Source organism: Lepisosteus platostomus, chromosome 10, assembly GCF_059453375.1.
Source record: "Lepisosteus platostomus isolate fLepPlt1 chromosome 10, fLepPlt1.hap1, whole genome shotgun sequence".
In the NCBI taxonomy this organism is placed as follows: Eukaryota; Metazoa; Chordata; class Actinopteri; order Semionotiformes; family Lepisosteidae; genus Lepisosteus; species Lepisosteus platostomus.
In genome coordinates, this window is record NC_142620.1 from 54,112,114 (window position 1) to 54,130,752 (window position 18,639).

The 18,639-nt window shown below is 41.0% G+C and overlaps 1 protein-coding gene and 1 long non-coding RNA gene across 5 annotated transcripts; one reads left to right on the top strand and one right to left on the bottom strand.

The window, feature by feature from the left end:
• Positions 1-911: 911 nt before the first annotated feature.
• Positions 912-17,853, bottom strand: tex11 (testis expressed 11). 4 transcript variants are annotated; one of them, XM_088597294.1, is made up of 29 exons: positions 17,635-17,853; positions 17,069-17,190; positions 15,420-15,504; positions 14,964-15,043; positions 14,222-14,302; positions 13,673-13,792; positions 13,112-13,192; positions 12,713-12,798; positions 12,320-12,377; positions 12,007-12,102; positions 11,445-11,526; positions 10,909-10,987; positions 10,545-10,696; positions 9,914-9,999; positions 9,312-9,449; positions 8,845-8,947; positions 8,478-8,602; positions 8,289-8,371; positions 7,663-7,716; positions 7,131-7,171; positions 6,772-6,858; positions 6,315-6,385; positions 5,885-5,998; positions 5,655-5,727; positions 5,159-5,308; positions 4,515-4,623; positions 3,498-3,618; positions 2,703-2,870; positions 912-2,232 (listed from the first exon to the last, which is right to left on the bottom strand). In XM_088597294.1, the coding sequence occupies exons 1-29, from the start codon at positions 17,660-17,662 to the stop codon at positions 2,161-2,163; spliced, it is 2,745 nt and encodes a 914-aa protein (XP_088453420.1). In that variant the 5' UTR covers positions 17,663-17,853; the 3' UTR covers positions 912-2,160. The 4 variants fall into 4 exon arrangements, with proteins under 4 accessions (XP_088453420.1, XP_088453419.1, XP_088453418.1 ...); XM_088597293.1 differs by having other exon boundaries at positions 2,703-2,867; positions 8,289-8,374; XM_088597292.1 differs by having other exon boundaries at positions 8,289-8,374.
• Positions 2,021-4,886, top strand: LOC148654085 (uncharacterized). The gene is made up of 2 exons (XR_015924959.1): positions 2,021-2,148; positions 2,716-4,886. It is a non-coding gene; the product is annotated as an uncharacterized LOC148654085 (long non-coding RNA).
• Positions 17,854-18,639: the final 786 nt, after the last annotated feature.

The window sequence follows — 18,639 nt, forward strand, 5'->3', positions numbered from 1 at the left end:
AAAAGAACTGGCTGGGTCTTGATTGCTGGATTCATTAAGGTTCTTTCATGGAAAAGTGGTAGGAGCTCTGCTTTGAACTCTGTTCAAAATTTTACTTTTTTAGTAATCTACACAAAGCTCATAAATAATAAACTAGGATGCAGTCCACAGTGCACTGCTCCACTGTAATTTCACACTGATGGTAATTTGTACCAACCTTGAGGACAGTTGAGTTGTACACCCACGTATGATGCTTAGCAATCACAAAAGTAAAAATAAGATGAAAATAGGAGCAATACATATTCCATTATATTTACTAATTGCTTTTTATATTTTTTGGAAATTGGTACTAAATGCGCCTCATCTGTAGAAAGTATAATGTCACTTGATACTTTTCCTTCATGGAATACATTCCGCTAAACCTCTGTATGTGAGGAAGTTTCTTTCTTTGTATTGATTAACTAGAAAAGTTTTTTAGTTTAAAGCCTTTTTGGGGCTTTGTCTGAATATATCACTAGTCAAACACCAGTTTAAAAAAGTATTAAATAGTGTCTACTTAAGCCATTTGCAGTTCTTGAGAATGTTTACAGCTAAGTAGTAATGGGTACTGTGTGTATGGGTATATACTGTGAGGCTGTAAAACTCTGTGCTGTTGGTTATAATACTCATTTGTGTTTTTAATGCCTCTGAATTGAGTATGGCCCTGTACAGCAGAGTAGGGGTTTACTTTGGTGATCCTGAAAGAACTGCAGCAAAGATGTAAACAATCTGAATTACTCAAGTCTCCCTCTTAATTCTAAGGGCAAGTCTATTTCTCACTTCACCTGATCTGCTTTGTTTTGGGGCTGCACAGAGGATGAAGGGAGTCCCTTCCTACATATAAAGCATATTGGGATCCTTCAGGATGAACATTGCTATATAAATGCAAGGAATTGTATTTTCTGTTTTTATGGGATATTATAAATTGTTGCATAAATGATTTTTAATTACAGCTCAAGTAAAACACATTGCTTATCTCCTATACGATGATTTTCTTTAACTCAACATTCAATATTTCTATCATGTGAACACAGTCGCACTTTAACACAATCACGTCGTCCGATGTTGATAAATGAGGTTCATTACTCACTAATGTAAATGTAACTGTATGTGAAATATTTGAAAAACTAACATTACCTTAACACAAAGACTGGATATATATACAGGATTGATACTAAGCCTACATACAATTTGTCCTTTTAAGCATTGGCGGAAATGTATATATTCACAATTAAAATTCACAGAAGGGTAATGTGGCAGAAAGGTTTAAGTCCTTCGCCAGTATCTGGGAAATAAGGATATTAGAAATTAATCTTTTGGGTATGAAAATGTATTTGAATTTGAATGAGCAATCACAAATTATAGTTGTGCAGCCATCAAGACACCAGGAAGTATATTTCCTATCTTTTCAGTGAGAACAGCTGGTGATTTGAATTTTAATGGAGAAATCTGAAAACAAAATCGGTTACCAGAATGAGAGAGTATTGTTAAACAGCAATGCCCATGACATCATTGAAAGGTACCATGAGGTGCTACAGCATGTCGGTGTGGCCCCCTCCTGCCTACACAGCATAAGGCATTGTATAAATGTATGTTTGTATGCATACACCCAGAGGTTAATGACAATACCAGTGCTATCTTGCTATCCATATCAACACTCTTCTGCCATCTAGTGGAATATTTTCTACTAAATGTCATTTTCACTGTTCAGCCCCCACACTAATGATAAACCTGTTTTACTAACAGTATAAGGCACGGCTTTCTCTATCAACACCGTTGTAGAACAGACAAGCATTTTACAAAATTTTATCCTTTAAGATTAGCAGATGTTTTCGAGGTGGTGAGACTAGCACAAACACCTTGAAATTGAATAGCTATGAGGATTTACACCAATGTTTTAAAGCACTCCTTTTCTGATATTTAAAGTATTCTTATATATTTAACACATTCAAACGCATCATGTTTTAACATGGAAACTTAAAACTAGGGTGGTGCCTACAGCTATTCTGGAAAATCCCAAAGCGGACAGACCCCCAGTGTGATGGAACAATAGGAGAACAGCTGAACTGCAGATCCACCCGCCTGAAGGACGCACTGACCACCATCACCGGCGACACATTCTTCTGTGATGTAAATGCTTTCTCATTCATCATCAATAACATTTCTCTTCGCTCTATCCAGCCTGTCCAGCACTTCTGCATAAAGACCCGACATCTAGGGAAACAAAATCCAATCAAAGAATTGCCCATTTATCATCACTCCATCCAGTGGAAACAAAAATGTGAAAGTGGCTGCCTTACTTTAAGTACTCCGCTTTATACACGGGGGCCTGTGTTATTATGATATTCATATATGATCTATACGTGAAAAAAAAAAGTTTTTCAGGGCCTATCTGCTCATGACGTCTTCAACTTTAGTTATTCACAGTAAACAAAGAATCAGGGAGCCATGTATTATACTGTAACATATTACTTCTATGCTGGTGTATAGTCACAGAAAACATGGCTGTGTTGGGTTATGTTTTAAAAAGAACATTTTTAAAACCTGAAAATATGTGGAACACAAAATCATTTAAGCACATAGCGGGTACAGTGCTGCGAGTTAGATGTCTGCTGTCAAGGGCAAGACACACGAGTCACTGACCTAACTGGTAGAGGACACATGCTGTGCTTTAAGACTCTCACCTGTGTCTGGTAGCTTTCCTGCAGGGAGCCCAGGTGTCGAAGGAAGCTCATGCCCAGGCCACACCACTTCTCTGCCTCTGGGAACTGGCCTAGACTGTACAGCAGAATCCCCGTGTTCCAGGCTCTGGTCAAAAGCCACAAGATCTCCACTTCAGGAAATTCCCCCTGCTGCCAACAGCAATGTTTAGTCAGGCTTTTGATTAGACAGTAAAGTTGATTTGGGAAGACATGACGGAGGGAATGTTGCTTATGCTTGAAGATTTATATTCATCCCTAATAAAGAATCTAAAATCAATTGGGAATCATTTTCATGGAAGGTTAGCTACCTTCCTTTATAGGACCCTATTAAATCTTATAAGCACATATGCTTTTATGCACCATATCGATAAAATACTCAAGTTGTCCTCTGAAGGAAATTCCTAAGGACTAAACCTCAAAACGTGGTTTGTGTCCCCCAAAAGACTTGCTGCCTGGCAGGGAGGCCACTACTGGGCCTTGGACTCTCAGAGCTTTATTATTTTTCCTTGCCTAATATACCAGTCCATTGAAAGCTGTAAAGGGTAAGTGGTAAATTGTTGCAAACAAATAAAAGACTGCTTGACTACTGACAGAGAAGTGTGCAAGATAACGTGCTGCTCTCCTATTTATAAAATCCATTGATAAAACAAGCCCATCGGGTGGTGGGTGTTGGAGTGCCCGGCTGGTGGCAGGGAGAGGGTTGCTGTGCAGCGCGGTGCCCTTTGTTGGCTCATCAGTCAGTGCGGGCTGTAACCACCAGCTGTTTGGCTGACTTACAGCAACGCCGATGATGAAGAGTGCCTCCTCGTAGTACCCCCACACCTCCTCCAGCAGCCGCGGTTCCACTTCCAGCAGCCCGGTAGGAAGAGACAGCTGGATCAGGCTGTGGAGACACTGGCTGCAAGACAGACCAGGCCGCCAGTTATTTGACATCCCCCCCCTCTCAGGCTGCGTACGTGGGCTTTTCACAACACAGTCAACCCTTGGTTTAATTGACTAATAGTGGGGAAGGGATGTCCATAATCGTCAAATGTTCATTAAATCACAAATGACGTTTTTTTTAGCTCAAAAACGCTATTCTATGAGAAGAAAATATATATTGCGTGTAGTTCAGGTGGGTGGCTGCGTCAGCATCCGTAGGCTGCAAAGGAACAAGTAATAGGTTTATTCCCTGCTGAAAAGAGAAGAGAGAAAACAGAACGTTTCGGCCGTGGAGCCTTCTTCAGGTGTGACACCTGATAGCTTTGAAGAAGACACCTGAAGAAGGCTCCACGGCCGAAACGTTGCGTTTCCTTTCTTCTCTTTTCAGCAGGGAATAAACCTATTACTTGTTATATTCTGTGCATGCTTCCTGGATCTTCCGACTTATTTTTTTTAACAATTGCAATCAGCATAGTCAATGAAGTGTGTTCACATTCCTTTTTCTAATCATAAATATACAATCTCTATATTTCATGTGTCAGAAATATAGCAAATATCCCTTTAGCACATTTTCTGACTGTTAAATCCGAAGTCCATTAAAGCAAGGGTTTCCTGTATATGATTACACTGGATGGAATCCACAACAGATTACACATGAATTAGCAGCCTGCTTTGTGTCCTTTCTCCTTTGTGACAGCAGAAAGGAATAATTAAATCAAAACCAAAACGTCGATCAAAATATTTAAATGTGTAATCTTTCATTTTCAGCCCTCTCTCTCCTCTCCACTCCATCAAGTGAACAAAAAAGGGTGCACAATGTGTTCTGAACTTCACTGCCCTCATCTCGGAAATAGGGTTAGGCATGTCATTTACCTGCAGCGTGACACATCCAAGCTGGGGCTCTTCTTGTGCAGAGACAGAGCAATCCTCAAGGCCTTTTTACACAGGGAGGGAAAGTGAGCAGGAGGCTCCATTGCTAAGGCTGGACAAACAGCAGGCGATACCTCAGTGTTAGTTCTTCAAACAGGTTAAACTGCACACATATAAATAGTACCTATAGAGTCTGCTTCTCTCTAAGAAATGTTTCCCATCTAGGAAATGTTTTTAAAAGCAACCTCGGTTACCCTGACAGTCCTGAGTCATACAGTTTTTTTCTCTGTTTAACCCAGGAATACTTTGATTTGTGCGTGTGTTTTAGAAGCTATGACTGGATATTGATGATAACAATAAACAAGTTTTTGATCTCTGGGTTGACCTTTCTTGTTTTACAGTCTGCTAATTCAATACAGATTACACAAGGCTGTTCAGTAGAAATGACAAAATAATCCACAACAAGGCATAAGTATATAAAATAACATTCAAATGTTGTTTCAACTACAAATGACAGTTGTTGTTTACTTTTGCCAGCACTAGATTAATATAAAAATGGTCTGATACCCCTGCTCACTCTACTATATTTGCCTATACTGTATTTTCAATAAAATAGTCAGACAGTCTTCCCATTTAAAATTCCTTACATGCAATGATTTCTAGTGTTTTTGCTTCAATCTGAGGCAGCTGCAGCACAGACTCCAACACAGTCTCCACATTGGGGTCACTGAGTTTGGCTCGAGCCTCAAATTCATACAGGAGCAGCAGGGTGTCAGTGGGATCCTTGGAGAAGTCCCCTGTGAATGTGTTAAAACCCTTTTACTACCTTTACTGTTTCCAAATGTGTTCCAAGTCCATTAATTAAACTACTGCGTGATCAAAATAATAATAAAAAACAATACAAGCAAGTTTAGTTGGAAAATAGGTTATTGCCTGACTTAATTTACTTTCTGCTTTTAGGAAAAAGTATTTGTAACTGACAAGCTTCACTTCAATAAATTAGCAGGAGGTTTATGGGATTAATCTGGAGATGACCCCTAACCCAAAATCAAACACACAGTCATGTCCTGCAGAAAAATAAATGTAGGTGCAACTACATTTGCTTGCTGTTCTGACTGAGTCATCTTTGAAAATTAAGCCTACCTGAAGCTTTCAGTGTTTTCCAGACCTCCCAGCAGATGTCTATGTGCTCAAGTGCCTGGGTTAGCTTCTCTGCCTGCACAGAAAATATTTTAAGTCCTGGCATGCCTCTACTGCCTTTAATCAGCGCTAAATGCTAAGAAGCCACTGTATATGATTCTTAAATAATCCAACAGAATGAAGTATCTTATGGAGGGAACCACAATCAGTAAGATTTCAATATCATGATCTACCTGTTCTGAGGACTCCGGTGTTCTTCCTAGTTCCAAGCAAGCTGCAGCTGCCATGAGGAGGCAGGTCTTCTGTCCGATGAGAATAGCTTTATCTGCAGGGCAGAACTGGGAAAGCTGCAAAAGCAAATCCTCTTAGAAAGCTGTCTAGTCTGCAGCTCCTTCAAGTCTAGAATAATGTCTGTCTAAGGCTCAACTAGAATTTTGTTTGACTGGTTTGCGGTTCCATAACGAGACCCTGTTGCAGGTAAAGAGGCACCCGAACAAGTCTGCTATAGAGTAAGTAATGGGGGAACACAAAGTGGTTCTTATTTAAGATGAGAAAAAATAATAAAAGAAAACAAAAACAGATGTTCCCGAGACCGAGCGTTATTCTATTATCCTTTGAAACGTCCATTATGGCAATTAAATAGAAAAATTACTAAAAACTTGCCCGATATGAAAGCACAAAGAAATCCCTCATCCTGTCTGGATAGTTTTCACACTGCAATGCTGCGTTCCAAGCTAGGAAAACAAAACAGTGAAAAAAAAGGCAGAAAATGAATAACTGGTATTTTTAATATCCACAAAATCCACAAAACTGGAGACTATCACACAACAGCTTCCTAAATCAACATCCCTCATTATATTTTCACTGAATTTCAGATACTTTCAATGTTCTTAACCACTTTATTTTGATACAGTCACAACTAAAGACTTACAGACCATGTATCTTTTCAGTATTGAAAAATACCTGGTCAGGCGTGGGCTTCAGTAGTAGGAAATACATCTTTTCGTACTGCTACAAAATCTTAAGCAAACATAAACACACAACCTAATGTTTACACTTTTGTATCTCTTATAACATGAAAAAAAGTCTGTTTATGGTTTGTTTTCAATAACCAACCTACCTATTTTTCTGAACCAGTTTGCCGCTTCCCTTGTTTTCTCTGAGCTCAGATTTGAGCCAGGGTTGGCCTGAGACACTTTCTGCAGCGCTGTGGTTCCAAGACAATGTTGAGAGACAGATTCATACCGTGTTTCCAAAACCTATTGTTTTTTTTAATATCTACTGGAATTTTAACTACTTGGACATTAAAAGTCACCGATTTAAAATCCTGGAAACGCACTTAAAACTGAAGAAACAGTACAAGTCACAAGTGACAAGAATTCAGTTAAAGCTTCTTAATCGTGACATCAACGATAAAGCACATGTAAGTTAAGATGATAAATTGATTTCACTTGAAATATATTGTATTTCTTTACACACCCATCTTCAGATAAGACTGCAATCTATCCAAATTAGTATCCCTGTTAATGAGAAGAAGAGTAAATCAATACTAAAACCACTGTGAAAACCAGAATAATTAAAAATAACAAATACTCAAAATATTAAAATACGTGATAATAATACCGAAAACATTATGGCCAATGTGTTTATAAACAAAAAGCATACAAAGGAAAAATGGAAGGTTAATTCCACACTGAAAAGTGGAAAGAAGAAGCAACTTTTGACTTTTGAGCCTTCTTCAGGTTTGAGTGGTGAAGAGGGTAAAGAAGGTATTTGCACCTGAATGCAACAAACTCAGCATCACGAGTGCTGTGCTTCTTCTTTTTGCTTTTCAGTGAGGAACTGACCTTTACTGGCTCCTTTCCAGCAATCTGGGCTGATGCTTCAAAATGTATACATGACGAAATAGGCTTATTGAATAATCTCTCAGTTTGTGCCCTTCATGAATATTTTTTTTCTCATGAGCAGAAACTAGGATTGCATTTCCATCAGTTACACCAGCATTATATACCTTTTCCCCTCACTTGTTGTTCCCATTTTAGAAAGCACCAGACGAACTAAACACCTGAAAAAAAATAAAAATAACTCAATTACATTAATTGTGTCTCTGTAAAAAAATAAGACCACACACTGTGATTTGCCCTACCCTTTTACTACCTTTATTGTCCATTAATTAAGCTACTGCATGGTCAGAATAATAATAAAAAACAATAGAAAAACGTTTAACTTTGGCAGTTGGAAAATAGGTTATTGCCTGACTTCATTTACTTTCTGCTTTTAGGGAAAAATATTTGCAACTGACAAGCTTCACTTCATCTTTCTGCTTTTAGGAAAGAGTATTTGCCCAATTAAAGTGCCCTTTGAGTGCATGTCTTGTTTCAGTGGGTATAGCATGGCCCAGGAAATTTCAGTGCTATAATATTTCCTCAGTCAGCTAATGCTCTTATCCAGGGCAGTTTAGGTAAACAATAATGGGTACATTCATGTGTTTCTCACTTCCTTCACTTACACAAGCACAGAATGTTCTCAAACTGTCTGATGAATTATCCATCTGCTCAAGCTACCAAAGCACATCCAAATCATTTTAGAACAAGGGCCTTTTATCTTGCTGTCCAGACTGACTGACCGTCTCTTTACCTGAGAGCCGTGAAGTTCTGTCCACTGTCTCGTGGGTGCTCACACAGACATTCAAGGGCTTTCATAGCTACATCTTGTTGTTCCTTCTGAAAAAAATACCAGAGACACCATGAAACACCTTGCATAAAGCACACGCATTTAGAATTGCGCAGGTTTCAGTAAAAGCACCTAACCGGAATAAAAACTCACCTCAAGAGCCATCTGTGCTGCCAGGCAAAGCAGGTTGGAAGCAGCATTCTCAGCTACCAGAAGTCTGTCTTCATTCCGAACCGGATTTTCAGCCTGTTTCCCCATTGCGTTAACAGCTTCTATTGCTAGACACGGGTAGACAACAAACCTAAATAAGCCATTAACTCTGAATTTAATAAAATAAGAGTCTATTCAGCTTCCAGTAGATGGATGAGTATTATGGTGAGTGAAATTATGCTAGAAAATAAAATTATTTGCATGTATAAGAAAAGACATTGAACAGATGAATAATAATAAACAAATATGTAATGTTCTGAATAATAATATTATATTAATATTATAATAATATAATATTTAATATCACTACCTTTGTCTGTATTGCTCTCTAAAACTGCAATCTTGTACACACTGAACTGTGTGAAAATACTGTCTGGTTCACACCTCTCTGCTTCTTTTAGTGCTTCCTTAGCCTTATAAAAGGAAAGAAACAAATGTTATCCTCTTTTTTAACAATGATATGGGCAGCGAGTGGCAAAGATGAGATCATACACAGAGTAAAAAAAACATATTGAAAACAGAAAACTGTTGTTATACTTTCACATTTATGAAGAAACTTTATGGCATATTCATGGCAGCATATATACCTTTAAATATATTTGTAAGAATCTAAATACACATATAACGTCATTATTTAATTTTTATTTTTCAATAGCCATAAACAATTCAGATGTTTGTGGATGAGAGTGGACAGCATGGATTTTTAAAAACAAGCTATGAAAACAAGGTAAAGGTTTCGCAGTTCCTGTACCACAACCCAGAGAAGCCCGTCAGCACCTTGTCCAGCTGCTGGAGATGCAGGAAGCAGGAGGCCCGGTTCCTCTGCAGTTTGGCCAGGTTTGAATCCATTTGACCCGCAGAGTAGAAACTCAGTGAGTAGTTATACCACTGCAAAGCCTCAGAATAGTTCCTTGACTGCCGATCATTAAAAGACCATTGATATACACAAATTTTAAAACATGTTATATTTAGCATAAGATATTAAACATTTTCAAACACTTGCACTTAATAATTAATAATATACTACCTAAGAACAACATTTGGTAGCTGGGTAAATATACGAATCATAAAATTAGTTCAGACAGAGTTCCCTGGCAAGGAAGCCAGTTCCAGACACCCACAACTGTTAAAAAAGTTTTTTTTCCTTTTTCTACCACGATCAAATTCATTTTCAAGTATCAGTTGTGACCCTCTATTCTTATCTATATTCCAGATAAGTATATTCCACTAGTGTGTTGTAAAGCTCGGACATAACTTCCCCCGATTTAAAATCCATACGTTTTACTCCACCGTTTTAGAGTACTTTATTTGTTTTTATTGCTTCCTCACATTGTCTAATAGCTTAACTTTCCATGTTTCCATTTCAAACTAGATTGTACCTCAAAGTTTTTGGACGCCCTGTCCCATAGCAGGAGCTGAAAATGATCAAGTGTAGGGGGGGACAGCTGTCTTCCAGTGTAATGGCCTGAGATGAGCACACAGAAATGCACAGGGTATTTAACTTATTGATAATCACTGATGTTTCACTGCATGTTGAGGATCTCATTTCCTTTACTGAAAGAATTCATCATGCCAGGAGCGTCATGCATAATTCTCTGTTACAATACACTGGGAACACTCCTTCCTGTTTTCTGGGTTGGGGTATTCTGATTTTCCATTGTATATACACAGATGTGTTTTGGAAGTTCACGTTTACATCTGGTTATTTTTTGTGCAGTATATGCTAGGGACATATTTTTAAATTTATAATGTGTAATACAACTTTTTGTGTACTATTCTGTTTTTTGTATACTCTGTACTGTGAGCAACTTTTTTTTTTGGTGCACTTCTCACTGACGGTACTGGCGATTTTGTATGTATTGTGTTGTTGTATAATTTTGTTACACTGTGCTGTGTTGACTGGGCTAAGCTGCTGCTGCACTGCAATTTCCCTCACGGGATCAATAAAGTATCTCTCTATCAAGCCTTCCCAGCCGCCCTCCCACCTAGGAACCTTCAATGAAACGATACCTGTGATCACATCCTCTATCTTCTGCTTCCCCAGTAGCTCCTTCCCTCGCTGCAGCAAGAGCTCAATGTGCAAAACCAGGGCACTGCCCACCTCAGGAGAAGCCTCATGGTGCTTACATACCCTCTTCAGGAAATCAAAGCCCAGTGCCTCTCTATGAGCAGGAGGAAGTACACAAGTAATGTATAATGGCATAACGAAGTGAGTACGCACATGAAAAACAACTCAGATATATGTCAATAATGCTATATGTAAATTCAGCTACACGTGTTTGAAAATTCACCTTATACGTGCAAATAGATGAAAGTGCATTATAAGTTTTTGGCTTGAAATTTCCTACTAAAACAAAAAGTCAAAGAGTCGTACCTGTCTTCAGCCATTAACAGTTTTGCCGTATTCAGACACACCTCAAGAGGAACATCAGCATCGATCAGCTCTGTCACTGCTGATCACAGAAGGAAGAATAAGACAAAGATCTGTGAACGAATTGACATTTTACTGCAAATGCTACCGAACTGCTATCAAAAGACTGTAAGTCAAATTTACAGTTACTCATTCAAGTTAAATTAACAATAAATGTAAAAATCTGTAAAAAACAAAACCATATGAAGCACGGGCATTCCTGTTCAGTTCACACAGATACACAAAGCACCTTAAGCAGAAAAAACTTTCACCAGCCTCATAAAAAACATGTATTCTTTTTAAAAATTGATTAATAATAATTAATCTTTCTTTACACTTATATAGCGCTTTTCTGGACACTCCACACAAAGCGCTTCACAGGTAAGGTCCACCTTTCTTGATGTTTTCTTGTCATCAAATCACTACCAAGCAGAAATAAAGTCTCCTAGCCTGGGAATAAATCTGGGCCTGCTTTCGATGTGGATCTGTGTAAGACTCACCCACTTTCAGGTGCTCATCAGGGGCGCCACTCTTCAGTAAAATCCGGACTTGCAGATAAAGGCCAGCAGGATGCACATTCTCCTATAGAGGCAAAACAGGCGCTTTACTGCCGATTTAAAATCCCATGTTGAAAAATAGAAGGTTAACGAAACTGAGTGTGGATTACAACAAAATCGCAGACTATATTCATTTAAAAATATCACACATTGCATTGTATTGCTTACACGTTGCATTGTATTGCTGATTGGTGCTTTCCATCCAATATAATCCCCAAGTACATTACACTCACTTCAACCATCACTGGAGTGCAGCCCCTGCACTTGAGAAACTGCTTCCCCTGGTGAATTGAGAGTGAACCTTAGGCAGTGCAAACTGTGCAGACCTAGAGTGGAATTGAGTCCAGACTCCAAGATCTACACACTTACCTTCATGGCAGTAATCACTCAGATCTGTGCCATATTTTTATTTGATGTTTTTAAGGATTAGGCACTAAATACTTTGCACAAGGTAAAAATCCCTCTAATTATTTGAATAAAGAGGTGACAAGAATGATTAATCTACCTTGTTTGCTAATGTCACTGCATTGAGAGCTTTTTCTTGGTACAGCTGACAATCCCATTCGAAGTAAACAGTAGCCAGGAGCCTCAGAACTTTGGCCTAAGGAAAAAAAAACCCTGGCTGTAAACAGGAAGAAATTGTAATCATTAAAACTACTGAGAAACAACAGCCTAGTATGAATTATGTCTAGCAAATATAATATATCTAGCAATACATCTAGCAAAGTACTCTTTATTGAATCATATGCCCTGCTGAAATTTCATTATCTGTTAAAAGTGGCTTTGAAGTTCACCAGCCCATCACCGCACTCCCTTACCTGGACTGCAGGCCCTGGGGAATATTTTCTATCCATCTTTCCTATGTCGTAACTCTGGCTGAAAAAGTTCAACAGCCCACCAAAATCCTGTCATTGCAACCTTGTAATTACACAAGCAATAAAGTGCATTTACTATAGCTTTCTATTTAGTGTGTGTTATTCAGTATAACACACTGAAAAGCCCTACTGTGATGGCTATGTTTTACACCTACTGCACTAACTCAGCATTAGACATCACTTTGGTTTACCACTGTTCGGTAAATTTAGCACTGAGACTTTACTGGTGTGGAACAGAAAGTGAAGGAGTTCAAATAGGCAGCTGCATCAGCATGCATCATAGGCTGCAAAGAGAAGCATGTTCTCAATAGCACTTTACAGTAAAGTAGAGCTTACCTGAGCCAAAAAGAACTTTCTTCAAACTTTTTTAGCTTGTAGGTGTCTACACCAAAATTATAGCACATTAGGGAGAGATACCCACTCTAAAACAGGTAAAAAAAAATATACTTAGTTTTGTAATATTAAGGTAATTAACGATCACAGTTGTTATCGATAAGACCAAATCATGCTGTTATTATTCACTACACAACTACGTTTAAAGAAAATTACTGAGAGTTTTAAGAGCTGAAATATTTAATGTTTAATAATACAAAAATCTAAAACACGTTCCGTTTCGGAGGGAGATACAAACGTCAGAATTTTATTAAGACTATTATATATAATTTATATATACTGTATATAATGAAATATCAGGAACTTCACAAAGAAAAGAACCATTCATGATGAACATCGTACCTCCTTTGGTAGTCTGTGCAGCATGTCCCTGCAACGCTGCATACAGGAGACTGCCTCCTGGTTGCTGCCCTGTGCAACAGCCTGTTAAGGTAAGCCACTATTACAGGATGATTATGCTTTAGATATGCTGGTAAGTATAAAAGGGAAGAATATGAAAGTCAGCAGTGCTAGGGGCCTACCACTAGGTTTCAGTGCTGCACTTTCCTTTTCTACAACGGTAGTGGTTAGTCGTGCTTGACAGTCAAGGCAGACAGATTCGTCATGAAAGCATAAATCAGTGTCATGCAGTTACTAATAACTGATAGTAGCCAAGTGGTTTTCTTGCTATACGAAGGTCTTTCTCAGCGTGCTAAGAGAAACACACAGAAGTTAAATCTGTAATGAAATTTAATTTGACCTCATCAGTAGTAAAGATTAATGATCAATGTTCTCTAGCGTCCCTTGCGGTTATGGTGATTTTAAATGAGGGTGAATTCATTTAATCTGTATACTAAAAAGAAAGTTTACATTCTATAGTCAAGCTCTGAGAACACAGTGCCTACTGGAAACTCAAATACACACAGATTCAGCTTGATAGGAGAGCACCCGGAAAAGGTCCTTCTCCACATCTGTTTTAGGAATGTTTAGATCAGACTTTGCGTCACCCCGGGCTGTCAGTCTGCTGTACAGAACCTCCAGACTCTAAAGCACAAGCAAAACCATAAGGATGGAAAACACCTTAAAGCATCATTGCTCAGAAAAGACACAATCACCGTAAAACCTATAAGCCACATTTTATTGTTACAACAAGTGAAATGCTGAAGATGCTGCAGATCAATTATTAGCTTAATTCTTTCATGGGTGCCCTGGGTTAAAAACTGCCCACTCTGTGCCTTGTTGAAAATTCCTGGTATGAACAAAAGCTTGACACTCTGCAGATTGTCGCACTGAGAAAATATTGAGTACAATTACTAACTAATATTACAGCACCCTTCCTCCTCTGTTAATATATACAAGTTACTACATTTCTGCACAATTATTATTAATTGGTTTATTATTATATTTTTTTATTATTATTATTTAGTATTATTTATTTCCACATACAGCAATGGAAATGAACACCAGACTTACTTTGACAGCCAGACTGAAGAATGTGTCAGCAAGGGTGGGCTTTCTGCTGTCCAGCCATGTTCTACCAGTTTTAATGGCCATCTGCAGCAGAGAATAAACTACAGTAAATAAACTACAGTATATACTCACTAAAAAATGTTTTGAATGGTTCTTTTCTTATTTTTAATTGTCTAGAGAATTACCGTAACTCCTTACATTTATATAGCACTTTTCTAGACACTCCACTCAGAGCAGTCTATAGGTAATGGGGACTCCCCTCCACCATCACCAGTGTGCAGCCCCACCTGGATGATGTGACATCTGACACTGACAGAAGTGACACCAGCTCTCAGTGGGGAGGAGAGCAGAGTGATGAAGCCAGTTCAGAGGTGGGGATTATTAGGAGGCCATGGTTGGTTATAGGCCGTGATAAAGGCCAGGGGGAAATTTGGCCAGGAAACGGGGTCTTTTCGAAGTGTGCCCTCTGATTTTTACTGACCACAGAGAGTTGGGTCTTCGGTTTTATATCTCATCCAAAGGACAGTGGCGTTTTACAGTATAGTGTCCTCATTACTATACGAGGGCATCATGACCCACACAGATTGCAGGATGAGCGCCCCCTACTGTTTCTGCTTACACCTCCTCCAGCAGCAACCTTAGCTCCTCCCAGGAGGAATAGTATGTTCTAGCAATGCTAATACAGACTAGACAGACCAGCAAGGTCTGGCATGCGACAGGTCTGCAGGTAAGAGGAAGGACTCACCAGGATTTGTCTGCGAATCGCTCCCTCTGACAAGTCTTTAGTTTCATACGCGTAGGCCAGTCTGCAAGCCACATGACGTACTGCAGCGTATGTTGTACAAAGAGCAGGACCCAAAGACAGCAGTGAATGAAAAACAGTAATGTGTCTAAAAACATGATACCCTGAATATTACTTTAAAGAAAAGAATAAGCTTTAAATTAATCTAAACAGAAAAGGACCACATGTGCAACGTTAAAGCATTAAACAGATTAGGAGAGTAAATTACACTGGAGCCTAGAACCAATGCATCAACAGTACATTACTGAGACAGCAATGCTGGCTATTCAGCTATGAAAAAGATTGGCAAATTCAGCTAATTTGTGGTCTCAATAAAACATTGAAACACAAATCTGAGTACATTGGTAGTTTTTTATAACGCTGATTTAAAATTTCATCTGGAGAGAATGAGTTTGTTACCTTTTGCTCTTTGCTCCTCAGTGATTGCAGAGCCCACATGTTTCGTAACAGCCCAGTTCCACAGCTTAATGGCATGTTCTTCAGCCTGAGAAATTAAAAATACTGTACACACTGTGTGCCTGCATCCTGGTTTTTGAGCACATTGTTTTGAATACTTTTAAAACACTTCCCTTTTCTTTAACAGGCAGTATTAGAATTAATACTTTAAAAGGGCTGTTACTCTGAGTGTTTTTTTATTATAAATAAGACTGATGGAGAGTAAAGAGGTTTTTAAGATGTACAACTGATGTCATTTACTGGATTGTTCCTATCAGATACATTGCACACAAAAAACAATGGCGCTACCACTCCAACCCCACACCTCCATCTCTCCCACTAGAGGGCTCTACCATTCCAGCGCCACACCCCCATCTCTCCCACTGCAGGGCGCTACCATTCCAGCGCCTCCCCCGTCTCTCCCACTGCAGGGCGCTACCATTCCAGCGCCACCCCCGTCTCTCCCACTAGAGGGCGCTACCACTCCAGCGCCTCCCCCGTCTCTCCCACTGCAGGGCGCTACCATTCCAGCGCCTCCCCCGTCTCTCCACTAGAGGGCTCTACCATTCCAGCGCCACACCCCCATCTCTCCCACTGCAGGGCGCTACCATTCCAGCGCCTCCCCCGTCTCTCCCACTGCAGGGCGCTACCATTCCAGCGCCACCCCCGTCTCTCCACTAGACGGCGCTACCACTCCAGCGCCACACCCCCGTCTCTCCCACTGCAGGGCGCTACCATTCCAGCGCCACCCCCCCGTCTCTCCCACTGCAGGGCGCTACCATTCCAGCACCACACCCCCGTCTCTCCACTGCAGGGCGCTACCATTCCAGCGCCACCCCCCGTCTCTCCACTGCAGGGCGCTACCATTCCAGCGTCACCCCCCCGTCTCTCCCACTGCAGGGCGCTACCATTCCAGCACCACACCCCCGTCTCTCCCACTGCAGGGCGCTACCATTCCAGCACCACACCCCCGTCTCTCCACTGCAGGGCGCTACCATTCCAGCGCCACCCCCCCGTCTCTCCCACTGCAGGGCGCTACCATTCCAGCACCACACCCCCGTCTCTCCACTGCAGGGCGCTACCATTCCAGCGCCACCCCCGTCTCTCCACTAGAGGGCGCTACCACTCCAGCGCCACACCCCCGTCTCTCCCACTGCAGGGCGCTACCATTCCAGCGCCACCCCCGTCTCTCCCACTGCAGGGCGCTACCACTCCAGCGCCACACCCCCGTCTCTCCCACTGCAGGGCGCTACCATTCCAGCGCCACCCCCGTCTCTCCCACTGCAGGGCGCTACCATTCCAGCGCCACACCCCCGTCTCTCCACTGCAGGGCGCTACCATTCCAGCGCCACCCCCCGTCTCTCCCACTGCAGGGCGCTACCATTCCAGCGCCACACCCCCGTCTCTCCACTAGAGGGCGCTACCATTCCAGCGCCACACCCCCGTCTCTCTACTGCAGGGCGCTACCATTCCAGCGCCACACCCCCGTCTCTCCACTAGAGGGCGCTACCATTCCAGCGCCACACCCCCGTCTCTCCACTGCAGGGCGCTACCACTCCAGCGCCACACCCCCGTCTCTCCACTAGAGGGCGCTATAAGGCCTTCAGCCTCACCTGCGGCTGGGGCACCTCCCCCGCCAGCTCGCCGTCCAGACGAGCCGCTTCGCCGAACAGCCTGTCGATGAGCCGCTCCGCGCTGCCAGGCGTCTGCTTCTGCACCAGCTCCTCGGTGAGGTCTACGCGTGAATTACATGAATTCACAGACATGAAAAGTAAGGAACCTGATGGTACCCTTTTTTATAATATTCGGTCATTTAAAAAGTTCGCTTTTTAAGACCCACCACGAGTTTCTGGAGTCAGTTTTCCTTCTCTAATCTTCTTCATGGCGACATACCATAAAATAACCAGCAACCATAAAATAATACATGTCCTGTACTATGATGTTTTGTTTTTACGGGACAAATGGACTACAAGTTAAAATTGAACTCCCACATTTGAGAAAAAGAAATGATGTCATTAAGCCCATTTGGAATACAATCACAAACAAATCACATCGCGTCCTCCTCAGTGAAACGTGATGTCGTCCCCATACACGTTTTCCACACATTTTGAATATAAATGTAGTCATATTTTTTCCCCTCATGAGTTTAAATTAAATTCAGACCGAAAATATTCCTCACCTTTAACCTTCGAGATGAAGTCGTCCATGTCGGTGACAGCTAAAAGAAATATGATGAGTTTATAAGAAAAGGCGCAGCTGTAAAGCTTTTTAAAAGGTTTGCTTGGCAGAAATGTACTAATTAAAACCCCTCTAAAAAAAAGACGCGCAGTTTTAATGTGTTGATATTTTCGGCGTCTCGACCACGGCCGCGAGCTCGCGAGCTGGGCCTCGCGCCGGGCCGCGCGCGCGCGCGCGCGCGCCTGGAGTTCCGTTTCCCCGGGAGTCTTAAAGCAGTTAATCGTCGCTTTCCCTTAAAGTTTAAATGCTAAAAAAACCGGCTTCCATGAATATTGGTCCGAAATTCCACTGATTGTGAAAAGCTTATATCTTCATTATAATTTTAAAATTATATGTTAGAAATTATCCAAGGTTATAAACGTATTATTATTATTTCAGGTGGGGAGCTGCGTCAGCATCCGTAGGCTGTAGAGGAACAAGTAACAGGTTTATTCACACCTGAAGAAGGCTCCACGGCCGAAACGTTGTGTGTTCTTTCTTCTCTTTTTCAGCATGAAATAAACCTATTACTTGTATTATTATTATTATTATTGCTGTTGTCGGTATATTGTCCCGGAGAAACCGTCTGTATCCAAGTCGCCGCTAGGGGGAGCTCGATCCCGTGTTATCTGTTCTGGCTAAATCCCAGAGTTTGACAAAAAAAAACTCCGCAAGAACTCACAACTCACAAAGTCTTTTCATTCCAATCCGTGTTTCGAGTCGCGTGAATTGATCGATAAAAACGCCGTTGAAAACATGACTATAATTCTCCCTGGCGTGTGTAAAGCATCTGTCACTGTAGGAGCTACTGGTCTGCTGTTCACAAGGCACTGCTGAGCAAAGAGGCTTTGACCTGCTGCTCATCAGTGGATCAGATCACTTTATTGGCCATATACAACTTAGGAATGTGTCTTTTCACAGACCCCAGCTTGCTCTCCATGAGACACACAGACAGAAAGAAGCTGGG

Bases quoted from the DNA above. Each gene is read 5' to 3' on its own strand.
- tex11 (XM_088597292.1), bottom strand. From the start codon at position 17,662: ATGGACGACTTCATCTCGAAGGTTAAAG. The intron at 13,793-14,221 runs GTAAGTCTGGTG...CTTGTGCTTTAG, and splicing joins TCTTCAGTCTGGCTGTCAAA to AGTCTGGAGGTTCTGTACAG. The intron at 9,450-9,913 runs GTACAATCTAGT...AATGATCGGCAG, and splicing joins GGGCGTCCAAAAACTTTGAG to TCAAGGAACTATTCTGAGGC.